This window comes from Elgaria multicarinata, chromosome 18 (genome assembly GCF_023053635.1).
Source record: "Elgaria multicarinata webbii isolate HBS135686 ecotype San Diego chromosome 18, rElgMul1.1.pri, whole genome shotgun sequence".
NCBI classification, from domain to species: domain Eukaryota; kingdom Metazoa; phylum Chordata; class Lepidosauria; order Squamata; family Anguidae; genus Elgaria; species Elgaria multicarinata.
In genome coordinates, this window is record NC_086188.1 from 3626997 (window position 1) to 3645451 (window position 18455).

Genomic DNA, 18455 nt, shown 5'->3' on the forward strand with positions numbered 1-18455 from the left:
AGCATACAGTTTAAAGTTTTACAATCAAGCGAGGGAGAGAAACGCAGGTATCAATGTGAACAATGGAACGTGAACAATTGGCATCTGTAAACAAAGGGATGAATGTGAACAATTAGCATCTGTAAACAAAGGTAGGACATAAGGAATCCTAAAGAGTGTTTGTTCGTTCCTTCCTTCCTTCTTCCCTCCCTCTTTCTTTCTTTCTTTCTTTCTTTGTCTCCCTCACCTCCATTTTTTTTTTTAGGAGGAGCTTGTGACGCTCCGAAAAAAGCTGGAAAATTCGGAGCTTTCTCGCCAAGAGCTTCAGCAAAGTGCAGAATTGCTGGAAACCAAGGTAGGTAGCAGCATTATTTGCGGGCCCATCTGTCTGCGCTTGTTGTCAAGAGATGCTCCTTTATGCGCAGCTTTCAAACGAGGGTGCGCTGGAGGAAGTTCGCTTTCCGAGAGCTGCTGTGGGCCAGTGAAGCACCATTGAAGCACAGGGAGAAGTCAGAGTTTAAAATAAAGGGGCACCGAGGGCGGGGGGGGGGAGAATTTTGGAAGGCCCGGTTCTAATGGACGCATGAGCATCAAGGTGCATCATCCTGGGATTTCTGCCCTTTGGGATCCCAAACAACGTCGCTGAAAGAGTGTGTGCAAATTATTTATGTATTTTTTGCATTTGTTTACCGCCCAATAGCCGAAGCACTGTGGGCGGTTCACACGAGTGAAAACCATCCCACACAAATCAAAGTATAAAACAAACAGTATAAAACAGTAGTATAAAAACACATAATATATAAAAGCACAACCAGGGTAAAACTGAGCAGCGATAGAGAGGTTTATACAGATTTAAAATGCCAATTTGGAATACAGCAAGGTTAAAAGACTAAGCTGATAAACTGTTAAAATACTGGGAGAATCAGAAGCGTCGAAAAGAGTATAACGTGGGTGCCAGGCGAACCTCTCTAGGGAGGTCAGGCAAACGTGGTTAAGCTCTTTGCATGTTTTACTATGCAAAGCCGGCTTTATTTTATTCTCCTAAAATGCGGAGTGTCTTATTTCAGATTTCCATATTTCTGCCAACATACAAGGAATCTCAGCTGGACAGGGCGATACGTTCCTTTTTTGCAAAGTGTTGCAAAGTTTTTGGTTTCGAGAGTGCGCTGCCTCTTCTCGAATGCTTTACGTTGATCATGCGGCATTTCGGTTTGTTCCCTCCTTGGCATCGCGTCACGTGACTGACCACGTGACTGTCGCTACCGCTCAGCATGTGTCTGCTTCGTTGCTTTGCCGTGCGTTCAGCAGTTAAAATTGGATCGTGTAAAAATATCCGAGACCCGGTCGTGCAAATGGCAGCTCTCCACCCAAGCCTGGACTTCACTGTAGTGTGTGTTTCCGTTCCCCAATGGATGTTGGGCGCATTCGTGAACCCTGGTTCCGGATGCATCTACAGGGTGCATGAAGGCAAAGACCCATGACAGTAGATGGACGCTCACGTGACCGCCCTAATGGTTTTGCGTGTACCTTGCAGAGGGAAAATACGAGGATTTGGCATGTCTGAATCCATCCCAGGTTTCTGCAAATGACAGCCGCAGGGGAGCCTCTTTGCAAACAAACCTCAGAATAAACTTGCAAGTGGAGTTTGCTTCTTTGTACAGTCCTGTTTCGTGGGCCCTCGTGATGTTTAAAAGGAAAAAAAAATGGCAGTGCAAATGTAATCCATTCTCATGACAAAGGCAATAATGAGAAGGGGAAATTATAGCTAAACGGGACACGCTCTCATTACACACTCTCGATTACAATCTTGCCGACCTCCTCATGTACCGGGAGGAGCAGAGTTTAATGAGCTTGATGCTCATGGTGAGCAGAGAAGGCCAGCGGTGAAATAACCTTGGATGAGCTGCACGGTTGCAGCTGCAACGCTGTTCTGAAAAACAACAACACCGCTGCTTAAAGGGAAGATGGTGGGGTGAAATTGGAGATCAGGTGCACCTGCCCCTTTCTCTGTCCATCTCTCTCTCCTACTTCGGGATTCGGGAGCCCTTTCTCGGAACCCTCCAAGGCTTCCCTCGGGAGCAGCTCAGGACTGCAATGCACGGATCGGAACCACAATGCCTGGCGGAATGCCTCTTCCAAACTGAACATACCTGGATGTGACGAGAATCGTCTGGGGCTCCAATCCGAGTGCCTCCTCCGAAGGAAGCTTGGAGGACAGCAACAAGAATGAGGGCCTTCTCAGTGGTGGCCCCCCAACTCTGGAACGCGCTCCCCACTCAGGCCCGCCTGGTGCCAACTCTGTCATTTTTTCGGCACCAGGTTAAGACCACCCTCCACTCCTAGGGACAAAATGACATTTAGAGGCTAACAACGGGGCATTTATGCCAGTCCTCTAAACAGGTCTAGTATTTTATTTAAATTGTTTTAAATTTTGTATATGTAAATTTTTATGCTGTCTTTTTACATTGCATTTGATTACGTTATGAATTGTTGTGAACCACTCAGAGAGCTTCAGCTATTGGGCGGTATAGAAATACATAAATAAATAAAATTATAACTACCTAGCTGCAAGTCCACTGGTGCTTGACTCTTCCACAACCCATCACTTGCTTGTGACATTTGAGGAGGGGCTGTACCTCCGTGGTAGAGTCCCTGCTTTGCATACAGACACTCCCAGGTTTAGAGCGCCTGCATCTCCTGTTTGAGTGCTACTGCTAGCCAGTGTGGACAATACTGGGCTGGATGGACCAGTGTTCTGACTCAATGGCTCAGTTCAGACAACACGTTTCTCAACGGTGGAGATTTTACACCACCTTTGAGAAAGGTGTTGTCTGGCAGGAAAACTCCTTGCAATGGTGGAGGTTTTTTTTTTGGAAAAACACTCCACACAGAATATCCACACTGTGCAGAGGAGAATTCCTGCACAACCGTTATGTTGCATGTTGTGTGGAGGGCTCCGTGGAGTTTTCTGTTGTGTTGAGTTGACTTTTCCCACTGGCTACAGAGTTCCTTGGCCAGAGTGGCGAAAGGACCAGTGCCGCTCTAGGAGAGCTGCTGGGATTTTTTTTTGTTGCAGCGATGGTTGATGGGAGACCATTGGGAGGACCGGGGGAGGAGAGAGGGTGGAGGAACTGTCAATCAAACATCATGATGGATTTTACTCACCTCCACGGTAGCCCACAGTCACACAATGGTGCGTGCCTCCGAAAACTCAACCATTGAGCGGGGTTTTCACACTGTGGGGGATTCCACACGTCATACTGAGGGCTCTTCGATGCGCCCCCAGCGCGACCCCAAAGCGATTGTGTAACTTGCCTGGCGAAGAGACGAGGAAGAGGCATCCTTGCCACCGCTGCCACCCACCTACCTCCTCGCCGGCCGGCTTGGAGAGCTTGGCGAAAGAAGGCGGGGTGGAGAGCGGAATCGAAGGGCATCGAAGCTCCCTTAGTACGACGTGTGGAATCCCCCTGTGTTGACTAACGTGTTGCCTGAACTGAGCCAATATAATGCAGCTTCCTACATTCCCATGTCTGCTCCCGCATCCCCTGGTTTATCAGTGTAGCTGATTCAAAACGTTTGTTTCCCCCTCTGCACTCTGTGATGAGTGTTCAGCCTCTTGGTCGCATGGACTGAGCTGTATGTGAATAACAGCCGTGGGGTATTCCCAAGCAGTGGAATGGCCAGGAAGGTGGATAGTGTTTCCGGCTGCTTATCTCTACAGACACGCCCAGGTTTAGAGCACTCGCATCTCCTGAAGGTGGGGAGTAACCCCCACCTGAGTGCTGCTGCCAGCCAGTGTGGACAATACTGGGCTACATAGACCAGTGATCTAACTCAATGGCTACAGCTCACTTCACACTAACTCTTTGCATGGCTTCCCTATGAAGCCAGGCTAGTACAAATAATTAAACTGAGTTCATTTCTGGAAGGTTCTATGGCTGGTCCCGCTCCTTCTGGGGTTGGTGCCCCCGAGATCTGGCTGTGTCTTGGAGACGTGGAGACCGTGGCCGTCCACCTTCCTTCGCTAGTGACTGTTTTCCCACACTGTAGCCACGGAGGCTTTCAGAAAGGAGAACCGTTTCCTTCCAGTGGGGAATTGCCATCAGGTATTTCCACGGGAAGGAGGGCAGCCCCGACCGGCTGCCAGCACAAAGCTCGCCTTGATGTAAAGAAGTTGCAGCCCACAAATTCATGCACGGCGGCGGCAGCGGCATTTGGGGCCCACACCCCCCTTGGCCCTGCTCCCAGAAGAAGGAGGGCGCCTGTTGCTTATGGCATACCTGTCTCTCCTACTCCTTTGGCGCCCTGTGGCGCAACTGCCTTGAACAGCTTGCTCTGGTCCCTGCTGAGTTCTATGACGCCGCCCAAGCGAGGAGGAAAAACCCATTTCTGAGCCGGCGGGTCGCCTCCTTTTGTTCCCATTTTCGGAACAGTCCGTGGGTGTTAAATGACCTGTTTTGAGCTGATGCAGCTGTAGCCACCCAGAAAAGGGGGCCTGCCTTCTCATTCCGTTTACTGGGCCGTATCCTCCTCCTCCTCCACGGGTCTGCTGGAGTAAGCCGGGCCCTGCAGCAGACCTGCTAGCACAGGATTTCACGTCCGCTGAGGGCCAGCTTTGCCACGTGCTTCGGGAAGACGAAAGAAGAGGGCCCACAGGTGCGGAATCAATCCAAAACACTTGCTTCGAGTGGGGGTGTCCCCCCCATCCCTCTTGGGCTATGCTGTCTTAAGAGCAACCCTCATCTTGACAAGCTGTGTATAGCAACTACGTAAGCCGGATGGGACGCATTCTGTGTAATAAGCAACCCTCTGTTTTTCTTAGCTTTGGACGGCAGAGATTGTACTGGAAAAGTAAAATCAAGGTGTTCCCTTCCCGCCGCAGTCCTATAACTTTCGGGATTGGTAGGCCCTGAACTCTGCCAACCAGGGTTCCCACTGAACCAACTCAAACCCAAATCCAGCGCGTTGTCTTTGGTTCCTTGCGCTTGGAGTCTTGGGTTTGAACTGGGCCCTGGACCCAGCACCTGAGGGACGTCAGGTGGGAATTTGGGCCCGAAACCTAGGAAGGAAGGAGCTATGGAACCGCCAGCCCAGCCGGCAAAGGGGCCTTGGACACGGCATCAGGCTAAGCTGGTAATGACCTCTGTCCCTCTAGGAGAGCGTCTGCCTCAGGCTGGCTCATTAACCCAAGCAACGCACCCCTGCCGTACTTTTGTGCTGCCTTTTTCTTCCACACCGGCCTCCTCTCCTCCACACCTTCATCTTGATAGGAGTCAAGACGGAAAGCTTAGCTAGCCATGCACCAGTTAATCCATGGACAACCCCTGCCCCAGTTTTCCAGCCCTGGACAGACAAAGTGCAAGGAAGGATGGAGCAGAAGGATCTAGCAATATCTCACATGTTTCCAGCATTATACCTGCTGCTTGCATGCCTTCCAACTCAGGGCTATCTCAGCGACTCCCTTTTTACGACGCATGGCGGCTATCCCTGCTCCCGTCTTCGCGAGGGAGTGTAAGAAAAATCGATTGTTTTTTGTTATTCTTTGTTTTAAACAACCCACAGCCCTGCTCTCCAGCCGGAAAGGCTCTCAGGGTGGATTGCAGCTCAAGAAAAACAAGACAGAGCTCACCAGAGCTGCAGCAAAGAGGCCTTGTCCACAGGGGGCTAAATTGCTAACACCCCCTTGATCTCAAGATGCCAAGGGAAGCACACCTGTTGAACCTCCCCATTTCTCTACCGCCTCTGCAATTGGAGTTTTCCCACGGCGGGTTGCCGTTTTGCCCCCCTTCCCCACCCTGAGACAGATCTGCGTTGCACGTTCAGCCTTGCAGAGAATGGAATAACAGTTGTTTGGCATCCCGGGCAAAGCCTCTTTTCAGCAATTAATTAATTAACACTATCATTATGCCCTGAGCACCCTGGAGATTATCAAATTGTTTCAGGTTTCCAATAAACCTGAGGATTTGCATGAGCAGAGAGATGCCTGCAAACAAGCCTGATGCTAAATCACCGGTTGCGGCTTCGGTGTAGCGCACGCCCCGAAGCTGAGCAGCCGCAGCCACGGGTTTGACGGATTGCAAGGCAGCCAAGAAGCTGTTCCTTCTTTTCCCGTCATCCCACGGCTCAAGCAGCACTCGCACGGAGCCTGCAAGGAGCCGACAGATGCTGCCAGGTACTCCAAGAGGAGGCTTTATGGGCGGTGTGGAACTGCTGCTTAAAACTCCCCCAAGTGTGCGTATATTCCCAAAGGAAAACCTCTGCAGAACGGAACGGAACAGAAATGTGTGATTTTGAAGAAAGCTGGTCACAGAATTTCTCTTGCATAATTCTCTGGCTTCTGAGGACATTGCCTGCACCATACTTTCAAGCTAATCTTCACTGGTTCCTCTCTATACCCTGGTTCGGCCTCATCTAGAGTATTGCGTCCAGTTCTGGGCTCCACAATTCAAGAAGGATGCAGACAAGCTGGAGTGTGTTCAGAGGAAGGCAACCAGGATGATCAGGGGTCTGGAAACAAAGTCCTATGAAGAGAGACTGAAAGAACTGGGCATGTTTAGCCTGGAGAAGAGAAGATTGAGGGGAGACATGAGAGCACTCTTCAAAGACTTAAAAGGTTGTCACACAGAGGAGGGCCGGGATCTCTTCTCGATCCTCCCAGAGTGCAGGACACGGAATAACAGGCTCAAGTTAAAGGAAGCCAGATTCCAGCTGGACATCAGGAAAAACTTCCTGACTGTTAGAGCAGTGCGACAATGGAATCAGTTACCTAGGGAGGTTGTGGGCTCTCCCATACTAGAGGCCTTCAAGAGGCAGCTGGACAACCATCTGTCGGGGATGCTTTAGGGAGGATTCCTGCATTGAGCAGGGGGTTGGACTCGATGGCCTTGTAGGCCCCTTCAAACCCTGCTATTCTATGATTCTATGATTCTATGATTCACCATCATAAGGTCTAGAACCTTGATTTTCTTTTAAAAAACGATAGCTGAAAAATCTTGGGGAGCAATGTCATGTGGCAAATGCCACATTCTGTGGTTTTTCTGCACGTCTGCAGAATGGTGAACGTGTCAAACAGTTGTGACTATACGAGTCATGGCCCCTTTCAGAGGGTGGTTGCATTTGATGCACTATTATTTCACAAAGAGATATCTTTGTCCCTCAGTCATTCTCAGCTGAAAGTGAGAAAGAGCCCACCGTGGATAAAAACGGCTTTTTGATGTAAGCCCTGAGAAAATATGAAAGATGTGTGATGGTCACCTCATCAACCACACCATTGATGCTGCAGAAGCTCTGTGGGTCAGGGGCATTGTGAGAAATTAGGTAGGGCTGAGTGATTTTTCAAAGTGGAACCAAGGTGGGCACCAGACCCTTTTGAGCAGCTGATGAAACATCAAAACCCTCTCTTCCAAGGAGTTTTGAGTGGGCTGCTCAATGGGCCCAAGGTTGTTTTTTTTGGAGGGGGGAAGTCATTGCAATTGGCCACCCCCTAGCATGTGATCATAGAATCATCGAATAGCAGAGTTGGAAGGGGCTTCTAAGGCCATCGAGTCCAACCCCCTGCTCAGTGCAGGAATCCACCTTCAAGCATCCCTGAGAGATAGTTGTCCAGCTGCCTCTTGAAGGCCTCTAGTGCGGGAGAGCCCACCACCTTCTCAGGTAACTGGTTCCATTGTTGTACTGCTCTAACAGTCAGGAAGTCTTTCCCGATGTCCAGCCGGAATCTGGCTTCCTGTCACTTGAGCCTGTTATTCCGTGTCCTGCACTCTGGGAGGATCGAGAAGAGCTCCTGGCCCTCCTCTGTGTGACAACCTTTCAACTCCTTGAAGAGTGCTCGCATGTCTCCCCTCCATCTTCTCTTCTCCAGGCTAAACATGCCCAGTTGTTTCAGTCTCTCCTCATAGGGCTTTGTTTCCAGACCCCTGATCATCCTCGTTGCCCTCCTCTGAATGTATATATGAGACCCTTGCTCTCATTAGAGAAGAAAGATGTCCGCTATTCATACACAGAGGCACTGTCCTCTTATGATTACGTTACACACTCAGCCGCTTTATCGTCCAGAGGAAACCTGAACTACTGTTCTGGTCCTGGATTTCCATGCTCTCAGTGACGCCATCAGGAATGTCTGAGGACTCCAATTTTGGAGGAGGCTCAGCTTAAACAATGGGCTTTTTTAAAATGAGTGTAAAATAAATAGTGGTAGCCCGAGTTCATTGTGGATTGTGTTGGGGCGGGTGACGAGAATGACTCCCTCACTAATGGTGCCTGTTTCGAGGGCACCGAGATGCTTGCCTTGCGATGGGAAAAAGCTAGCTTGATTTTGGGCTGGCGGGGGCGAAGCGCGTCTCATGGCGGTGTCGCCCTTCCTTCAGATCATCGACCTCACGACGGAGCTGTCGGACGAGCGCTCAAAAGGAGACGTGGCCTGCCAGGTCCTGGAAGGAGAGCGGGCCGAAAGGTTGCGGGGGTCAAGAGAAGTCAAAGAGCTGCAGGTACCCATTGGGTGTGGAGAGGAGTTTGTGTTTTGGGGCGGGGCGGGGGAGAGGTGGGGTTTGCATTTGCTGAATTGTTGCAGCAAGGGTGCACAACCTTTTTGGCCCCGAGGGCCGCGTCGGCTGCCAGGGTCTCCCCATGCAGGGGGCGTCTCATTCACACACTCTTCCTCACAATCACAGAGACAATCTGAATTTCTCCCCGCTCACCTGATAGGGCTTTCCTTAGGTAGCGCTTTGGCTATTAATGGAAAGAGCTCTCTCTTATCTCAGTTCTGTCTGGAGCAATTGGAGAGGAGGGAAGGTGTTCTCTTGCTAGCCCCAAGACTAGCGTATCAGTCGGCATGTCCATTGCTGGGAAAAATCTCGTTCGTTTTTGACTCAGAGTTCCGCGGCATGGACGACTCGATTTGCATTCGCAAGCTGAGATGCGGTGTGTGTCCCCCCCCCGCAAAAAAAACCACCTCCGCCAACTTTTTTTTACGCCTCGTTTTTGCAGGTTCAGCAACTTGTGAAAAATTCTGAGCCCTTTGCACAAATTTCAGCTCTGTTTGTGCCAAGTACGGCTGGGTGTGCACGGATCTGGCTGGAATTCGCACAGATTGCAGAATTTGCAGGGGGAGGGAAATGCAGGAAATACTGTCGTGTTTCTCAGAACACTCCTGCTTTCGATGGGAGGCAAATGACGAGGCTTGCTAAGTAATCCACAAAGCTTTTATCAAGCAACAAACGTCTCTTCTACCTGAAGAGGGTCTAACCTCTTGGAAACGTCCCCCTACGCAAAACTATGCAAACTAAGCAAGACAATTGTCTGTTCAAGAAGAATAGGAAGCCACTTCCCAAACACCCATAACTTCAGAGCGCCTGGTGCGGAGGCAACTTCTGGTGTAATCGAACTGACTTTCTCACGCCTTCCTTCCGTCCCGTGCATTTGAGCTTCCGGCGGACCCTAGCATCAGCTAGCTTGTTGGGATGCTCACCTCTGGAAGAAGGCTCACTTCCCATGAAGTGTGTAGGATTTGGCCTTGAGGAGATAAGCTCTGGAGAGGTCTGACTCCCAGCTGGGGAATCACCCGTGAGAGCTTCCTTCCCCACCGGTACAGGCTGGCTGGTGTCCGGCGCTGCGTCTTCTAGTTCTGAATCTGATTCTGATTGATTACCTGAAACACCTTCTCCCAAAACAGGGGCAGTAGGCTTGGACATGACAAATCCCAGGGAAATCCCCCGGCAGGCTGAGCTGGCCGCTGTGGTGGGAGTTGGAATGGCGTCTGGGGAGGCAAACTTAGGAAAACTTGTCGAACGCCAAGTGGAATTCTCCAACATTCCTTAAGTATTGGCAGGGGAAATTGCAGGCTTTTTGCAGCTAACACTAACAAGGCAATCTCTGGTGAGGCCCCCGTAGCTCCATGAGCATCACAGAGAAGCAGGGTTCGGAGTCCTGGACCGTGGCAGCTGAATGCGCTAAATGTCCGTGTGTACAACCTGCATCTCCCCTGGGGCTCCTGGGTGGGCCCCCAGTGTGTTCTAAGGATCTGTGTCAGCCACTCAGCCTCACCTGCGTTCACTGTGGGAATCCCCCCACCCCAGCCCTGGTTGTGTGACATGTAGCATGGACCACATATTCTGTTTCAGAGCAAGCACGACCAATTGCAGAAAAAGCTGGACTCCGCAGAAAAGCAGTTGGAGCAGACACAGCAGCAGCTCCACGAAATCAGAGCAGGAGGCTCTGGGAAAGGTATTTGATTCATTCATTTTTATTTATTATTGCCTTTTATCCCGCTTTTTTTCCTCCAAGGAATCCTCCTCCTCCCCATTTTATCCTCACAACAACAACCCTGTGAGGTAGGTTGGGCTGAGAGTCTGCGACTGGCCCAAAGTCACCCTGTGGGTTTCCATGGCCGAGTGGGGACTAGAACCCGGATCTCCCGACTCCCAGTCCGACACTCTAGCCACTACACCACAGTCCCCCTCCTGGCCTAGCTCTTGTCTCTCAATGCCCAGGCTTCTGTTTTGTATGTGAAAATGGCTGTTTTGGATCGGTGGGTCCGTTCGTTCATTCGCTCGCTCCCCCTTCTCTCTCTTTGGCCTGCCTCTCTAGCTGCCTTTGCTCGGCCTCATGCCGCCCGCCCCTCCTCTCTCCCCACCTGCCACTCCACATTAATCCGTCTGACAGTTCTCGGGAGTGACGCCCGTCTCCGCTTGTCACTCCGACCGGAGAGAAGCACCAGGATGGAGTTGGGAGTGTTGTCAGTTTGCCTAAAGCCTCAGCAACTCCTGCAGCCGCCCTGGAGAATTCGTGCTCCAGATCTGTCAGGAGGACTTCAGAGCCGCGGATGTCTCGGGGTGTGCGCAGTAGTGAAGGCCGTCACAAAGGTTGAGGGAAAGGAGGGGAGATTCCCCCCGCCCGCCCGCCCAATCCCAACCAGATCTTTGTGCGAAGTTGTGCTAAGGGGCCTCATTTGTGGGGGAAATCTGTTTAGCCGGGGTATGTCCAGGAAACGCCACTCGTAGAACATTTTGCTCAGAGCACGGCTTCCTTTGTTACATTGGGCACATTGGCGCAGCTAAAATCATCGCATGTGAAGCAATAGCATTGCGGCTGTGTGCTCTGCAATAAGCGTTCCTTTTTATCCCTGGACTTGCGTAAGTCAAGGGAGATTTATTTATTTTCATTTCATTTTATTGCACTTGTATACAGCCCCATAGCCAACGCTCTCTGGGCGGTTCACATAAGATAAAAATACTTAAAAACAATATACAAGAATGAAAAACCACAAAAACATGCAAAATGCACATACATCTAAAACCACCATAATAACTTTACAAACGATGAGCCAAAAACCAAACCCAGGCTCATTACATATTGCTAAATGCCGGGGAAAAGAGAAAGTCTTGACCTGGTGCCGAAAAGATGACAATGTCGGCGCCAGGCGGGTCTCGTCAGGAAGATTGTTCCACAGTTGGGGGGCCGCCACAGAGAAGGCCCAGATTGCTGGGGTGTCTCCTGAGTTTTGTTCAGCCGTTTCTAACATGTCCATGAGCAGGTGTCCTCTAACACCTTTCCAATACGAGCAGCTCTTTGGATAAGAAAACAGATGATAGGTAAAGATGCCCCTCTAAGGGGAGTGGGCCGTTATCCGGTGTTCCTTTAAGGACGTAGGTCTTTCAAGGGCCAAGGGAGAGAGTTGGCTTAAGAGGTTTTTGGTTCCTCCGAAGGAGCTGTGCTGTTTAGCTCAAGAGGATCCTTCTAGGAGTCTGGGGGTACATGATCCTCGGCTGCACAGTAGTGCTTCTCTTGCCTCCCCTGACAATACTTCAGCCCCAATAGCAGGCTGACCCTGAGCATCTGCAGGGGATTTATTTGGGAGGACCGGACAGCCGCTGCGAATGCGTCTCCTTCTGTGCGAACAGGGGATGAATGGCAGATGCGTCTGGACTGCGCAGAGACCGAGATTGGGTTCCTCCGGAAGAAGATCGCGCAGCTGGAGGAAAGGCTGGAGTTGGAGCAGACGTCCAAAAAGGAGCTGGAACAAAAGGTAGGACACGGAGCGTGCGTGTGGTTGTGTCTGCGCAGGAGGCATTGCCTGAGATGGGCACGTTTATATTCCCCCCTACAAAGGGCTCAATGTATGGGTCACAAAGGCTCCTGAACCTCCCATGGGGGTTGTCTCCCCTTCTGGATTTCCACCCCTTCGGGGTCCTTGTGCTGATTGTCACAGCGGTGATCTCGCCATGTGCCTTTGGTACAGATGTTAATGCTGCCCAAGGCCGGGACGCTGCTGAACACCAGTTTTTGCAGAGCCCTGAAGGAATGTGCAGAAGAACGGTGAATCTATTTATTTATTTATTGCGTTTATATCCAGCCTTTTTTCCTCCAAGGAACGCAAGACAGTGTACATAATCCTCCTCCACCTCCTCTCCATTTTATCCTCACAACAACAGCCCTGTGAGGTGGGCTGGGCTGAGAGTCTGCGACCGGCCTAAAGTCACCCAGTGAGCTTCCACGGCCGAGTGGGGACTAGAACCCGGATCTCCTGACTCTCAGTCCGACACTCTAGCCACTACGCCACACTGGCTTTACCATTCTACAATAGTGCTATAGAGCAGCCTTCCTCAACCTGGGGCGCTCCAGATGTGTTGGACTGCATCTCCCAGAATGCCCCAGCCAGCTGGCTGGGGCATTCTGGGAGTTGTAGTCCAACACATCTGGAACGCCCCAGGTTGAGGAAGGCTGCTATAGAGTCATAATACCATTATCACACCAATTCAAGGCCACAGAAATGTGCAAGCTTACGAAATCTCCAGGTCTCTTCCTAAGAACGTAAGAAGAGCAGACTAAGGGTCCGTCTAGTCCAGCATTCTGTTCACACAGTGGCCAGCCAGCTGCCCACGGGAAACCCTCAAGCAGGACTTGAGTGCAACAGCACCCTCTGGCCCATGTTCCCCATCAACTGGTGTATATAGACATACTGCCTCTGGCACTGGAGGCTGCACTTAGCCATCTGGACTAGTAGCCCTGGATAACCTTTTATTTATAACCAGGAATTTATAACATCTTCTTCACACACAGCAACAGAGTTCAACTCTGGAACTCACCACCACAAGATGTCATGATGGCCACCAATTTGGCTGGCTTTAAAAAAGGGGTTGGATAAATTCCTGTTACAAAAAGCAGGTTGTGGGCAGTGAGAGCCTGTTCTTGTTCTAATCAGCCTTTGCAGGATGACAGGATAATTCCAAAATTTGCGGCCCAGAAGAGTGGATCGATCTATCAATTTAATCCTAATCAGTCATATTTAATTTGACAAAATCCTGCCTTCGGATTCTCAAACCTTTGCAAAGCTGCAAACGAATGTATGTTTATATATATAGTGTGTGGGTCAATACAAACATCAATAAGCAACAATAAAGCAACCATGTTAACTCCCAGTTAAAACAACAGTAAAAGGGGCGGATGAGAGTAGAAGCACGAAGCCTGCACCCAGGGGGTATCTGCACAATGCCAATAAAAACAAGCACAGCGAAGCCGTAAACAGTCTTCTAATTGCAAGCATTCTGGAGGATGACACGGTTTTCTTCTGGAGGTGAGAACAGAAGGTGACAGCTAAAAGTTCTTGGGTCGGGTGTTCTGCGCCCACAGAAGCCTGATCGTTCACTGCCTTGCCATAGGTCAGTTCCCCCCAACCCACTGCTCTCCAAAGGTGTCATGTCATGTTTCTCAGAAAGCTCCTACTTTCGATGGGAGACAAATGCTAGGTAATCCACAAAGCTTTTATTAAGTAGCAAACATCTCTTCTACCTGAAGAGAGTCTAATCTCTTGGAAACGTCCCCCTAGGCAAAACTATGCAAACTAAGCGAGACAATTGTTCGACCAAGGAGAACAGGAAGCCCCTTCCCAAATGCCCATAACTTCAGAGAGCCTGGTGCGGAGGCAGGTTCTGGCGCAATCCTAGTCGGACTGACTTTCTCAAGCCTTCCTTCCGCTCGGTGCGTTTGAGCTTCCGGCGGACCCTAGTATCAGCTAGCTTGTTGGGATGCTCTCCTCCGGAAGAAGGGTCACTTCCCAACGGGTGTGTAGGATTTGGCCTTGAGGAGATAAGCTCTGGAGAGGGCTGACTCCCAGCTGGGGAATCGCCCGTGAGAGCTTCCTCCCTCACTGGTACAGGCTGGCTGGTGTCTGGCACCGCCTCCTCTATTTCCGAATCTGATTCTGATGGATTACCTGAAACACGTTCTCCCAAAACAGGGGCAGTAGGGTTAGACATGACACATACCACAACTCCCATAATCCCCAATCAAGGTTTGTGCTGGCTGGGGTTGATGGAGTTGCAGCGGCAGGCTGCAGAAGGGCCTTGGAGGGGCTGCGCTTGGAAGACCCTGCTTTGTTTCACGCAGAGACCCCCGGGTGGGAGACGGTGCTCACATTTTGAGGGTGGGGGCAGAAGAGAAGGACTGCCCCCCTCGCCTCTTCTGGTGGCTCCCTTAGCTCCTGTTTTTAAAGAGCCTTTGGGTGTGCATGGCTTGATTGGGCTAACATTGGGAAGAATTGAGGGTGGGTGAGTGGGCTACCTCCACCCCAGTTCACTCACTGCTGAGATCTTCCGAGGGCAAATGACCCTTCCTTCTGTGCCTTCTGTGGGGGAAGAAAGGATGCTGGGCTCAATGGACCAAGCGTCTGACTCTGTATCAGCCAGCTTGCCGTATCCCTATTCAAATTAGCACTTTATTCAGAACAATGAGGACTGGGATCTTACTTTATTTTTAGCGGAAGGGCTGTCAGCTCAGGGAATGTGCCGGTGTTTTGCATGCAAAAGATCCTAGGTTCATTTCCCGGTATTTCCAGGTAGGGTTGCAAAAGACCAGACATGAATCCTTGAAGAATCACTGCCGGTTGGTGCAGATTGTGTTGACCCAGGCGGCTTTCAGCGTTACCCTTTCTGGTCAGGGGTCTGAAAACAAAGCCCTATGAAGAGAGACTGAAAGAACTGGGCATGTTTAGCCTGGAGAAGAGAAGATTGAGGGGAGACATGAGAGCCCTCTTCAAAGACTTAAAAGGTTGTCACACAGAGGAGGGCCAGGATCTCTTCTTGATCCCCCCACAGTGCAGGACACGGAATAACGGGCTCAAGTTAAAGGAAGCCAGATTCCGGCTGGACATCAGGAAAAACTTCCTGACTGTTAGAGCAGTGCGACAATGGAATCAGCTACCTAGGGAGGTTGTGGGCTCTCCCACACTCGAGGCCTTCAAGAGGCAGCTGGACAAGCATCTGTTGGGGATGCTTTAGGGTGGATTCCTGCATTGAGCAGGGCGTTGGACTTGATGGCCTTGTAGGCCCCTTCCAACTCTGCTGTTCTATGATTCTATGATTCTATGGTGAACGTGCCTCCCGTCCCCGTGCAGCCATCAAAACTTTGCAAAGCCTTGCGTGATGCAGGTGCGGGAGGCTCGCTGTTTGCTTTGCGGTATGAAACCCCCTCGAAGACATGCTGATGATAACTGTGCTCGAAGCACGGACGGAAATAACTACCTAAATTCGCAGTACATTAAAACGTAATGAAGCTTTGACCATTCTTGAGAGCCAGGGTGAAAGCAAACAACCGATTTGCATGCAGACACTTGTCTGGAATTACAGGCTTCATTAATCCAACATTCTGCTTATTTAAAGTGACTTTTTAATAGCACTTGCTGCTCCGAGTTGCCTTCTCCGCGCAGGTTTGGAGGACACAAGTTCATGTAAAAAGTGCAAACTCTTTTTGTTCCTGGGCCTGGAAGTAAACCGTGAGGACGGAAGCCCTCCGCAGTGGCTGGGTTCGCACAACACATTAACCCACCATGGATTATCGTATTGTCTGAAAGCAGTGCAATTTCCACAGGGTGGGTGAATGTGTGAACTGACCACAGTGCATTTTCTGCAGGGTGGGTTAACGTGTTGACTGAATGCAGCGTGTTTTCCACAGGCTGGCAGGGCAGTTTATTTTTCTTGAACAAGCGACCTTGAGAACCCATGGGTTGTCATTGGGTTGTTCAAGGAGATTTACAAGCCACACTGCAGAAAAACATGGTTGTTCATTAGCGTGTTGTGTGAACCCAGCCATAGTCTTACAAATGATCAATGTTTCTCAGTTTTTCAAAAAGAATTGTATTAGATCGTGTATGTTAAAAAAGCAACTTCACTGTTATTAATACTCTTGTTTTAGAAAGTCCCAAATCAAGGTGCTCCAAAGCTGTGGGGCCACCACTAAAAAAGCCCTATCCCTGGTACCCACCAGCCTCATGGCTTTTGCTGTTGGACCAAAGAGCATTTGACCCTTATCTTAATGCTTGGGGCAGGCTACTCATATAATGTGGTCCTAAACCATTTATAGGCCAAAATCAGCACCTTGAATTGGCACTGAAAACTAACAGGCAGACAAATTAAACAATGCAGGATAGGAGAAATATGATCTCCTACAAGAGTTCTGGTTGCTGCATTCTGTACCAGTTGCAGTTTCTGAATTGTCTACAAGGGCAGCCCCATGTGGAGCACATTACAGTAATCTAACCTGGGTGTAATGAAGCTATGTGCCACTGTGGCTAGGTCAACCTTTTGCCACCTAGCATAGTTTGTAGATAGGTGGGGTATAAATGTATCATCATCATCATCATCTCTAGATAGTGCTGCAGCTGCAAAACCAGCCTGAGCTGGTTATGCTTTGAGGAATACACAACATTCCTCGCTGGCTCCCTGCTGCTTTTGCTTCTCATGCCGGAATTCTCCCCCGGCAGCTCAGCGAAGCCCAGAAAGCGTACGAAGGTGCCAGGCGGACAGCGCAGCAGATGAAAAGGAAGTGTAAGCAGCTGACTTGCGATTTGGAAGACACGCGGGTGCTGATGGAGAACCAGCAAAGCCGGAATCACGAGTTGGAGAAGAAGCAGAAGAAGTAAGTCTGACGGCGAGGGGAAGGCTAGACCTTGCAAGGGCTTTCTGGGATCTGAAGATGGCGAGAATTCAGTTTGCAGGAAGAAAAGAAGGCAGAAGAACCTCTAAAGGTGCACAGCAATGCAGTTGATTCTGTCCGACACGTTTTTAACACCCTTAGCCAGGGGGCACTGGTAAACAGAGAAGCAGTCCGCTTCCCATGTGCTCTGCTACAAAGGAAATCCTGTTGCTATTTTCCCAGTGCTCCCAACAAGTGAGACTGAATAAGTTATATTTTCTGTGCACATTTGAGGTTCTCTCTTCTTTTGTTCCTGCACTGGCGCCTCCCCTCCTTTTCTTTTTGTCTTCACTCAGTCTGCTTAGTGACAGGGGCTAGTGGGAGTTGTAGTCCAAGGGCACTGTGTTCCCTACCCCTGTTTTCTATCCTTTCACCATCCTTTGTCTCAGCTTCATTCCTCTGCACTCTCAATTCTAGTTGCACCTCCCTTCCAAGCCTGTGACATGCTCTGAATCCTACCCTCTCCTGCCCTGATCCTACACAAACACAGGATCTCTCCAGATTCATCTGTCCCACTGAGGTCTCGGCATGCCCACGGCTGTGATCATGCCTCATGTCGCGTGTTTTATTAAAGACCCCGAAACTTCCACGTTCATCCATTCGAGGCGAGGGGGAAGTTCTGCCCTGAATTCTAAACAGCAGAGCCATGAATTATGAATGGCGGACTCATGAATTGCTAATCTAATCAAATAATTCAAATCTCATCCCATTATTGGGAGGTGTTCAACTTTTGCAGAAGTTCTTGGAGATTGGCGATTTGAAGATCGTTATTTATCGGAGCGTCTGCTTAGAGACAGAAAGGAAAGAAGATAGGAGAATAGGAAGAGCTCTTTGGGGTCTGGATTTATCCAGGGACCAGTCTTCTGTAGTGGCTCAGGCAGCAAGATTGGGGGAGGGCATTTTCCCCTTGCTTCTTCTAGGGAACTTTTTAAGAGATTGAACTGGAGACATTCTGGATATGATGCACGAGTTCTACCACTGACCCGTTCCTTCACAAAGCCCTTTTTGCTTCAACTCTCATAATAATAATAATAATAATAATAATAATAATAATAATAATAATAATAATTCTTATTATTTGTTACATTTATATACCGCCCAATAGCTGAAGCTCTCTGGGCGGTTTACAAAAGTTAAAAACAGTGAACATTAAAAAGAAATATACAAAATTTAAAACCATAAAAATCATAAAATACAAACTAAAACAGACAATATCCATTTAAAAACAACTATTCTGGGTTCAGTTAAAAAAACTCAGCATATGCTGTTGAAGATAACAATGTTGGCTCCAGGCGAGCCTCGTCAGGGAGATCATTCCATAATTAGGGGGCCACCACAGAGAAGGCTCTCTCCATTGCTGCTGTCTTGTTGCACTCAGAGGAGGACCTTAGATGTTGAGTGTAGTGTACGGGTAGGTTCATGTCAGGAGAGGCGTTCCGTCAGGTATTGCGGTCCCTCTGGATCGAAGCACGCAACAACATAGAATACAAACGAATCCTACAGCTGTATCT

General features: G+C 49.7%; 1 protein-coding gene across 1 annotated transcript in view; it reads left to right on the forward strand.

Moving 5' to 3' along the window:
• The window catches only part of MYO18B (myosin XVIIIB), a 147579-nt gene that overhangs the window by 61280 nt on the left and 67844 nt on the right, over positions 1-18455 (forward strand). The window contains exons 24-28 of the mRNA XM_063143958.1: positions 245-334; positions 8346-8465; positions 10098-10200; positions 11877-12001; positions 16733-16887. Coding sequence (XP_063000028.1) covers positions 245-334; positions 8346-8465; positions 10098-10200; positions 11877-12001; positions 16733-16887 — 593 coding nt within the window. The remainder of the gene's footprint in view (positions 1-244; positions 335-8345; positions 8466-10097; positions 10201-11876; positions 12002-16732; positions 16888-18455) is intronic.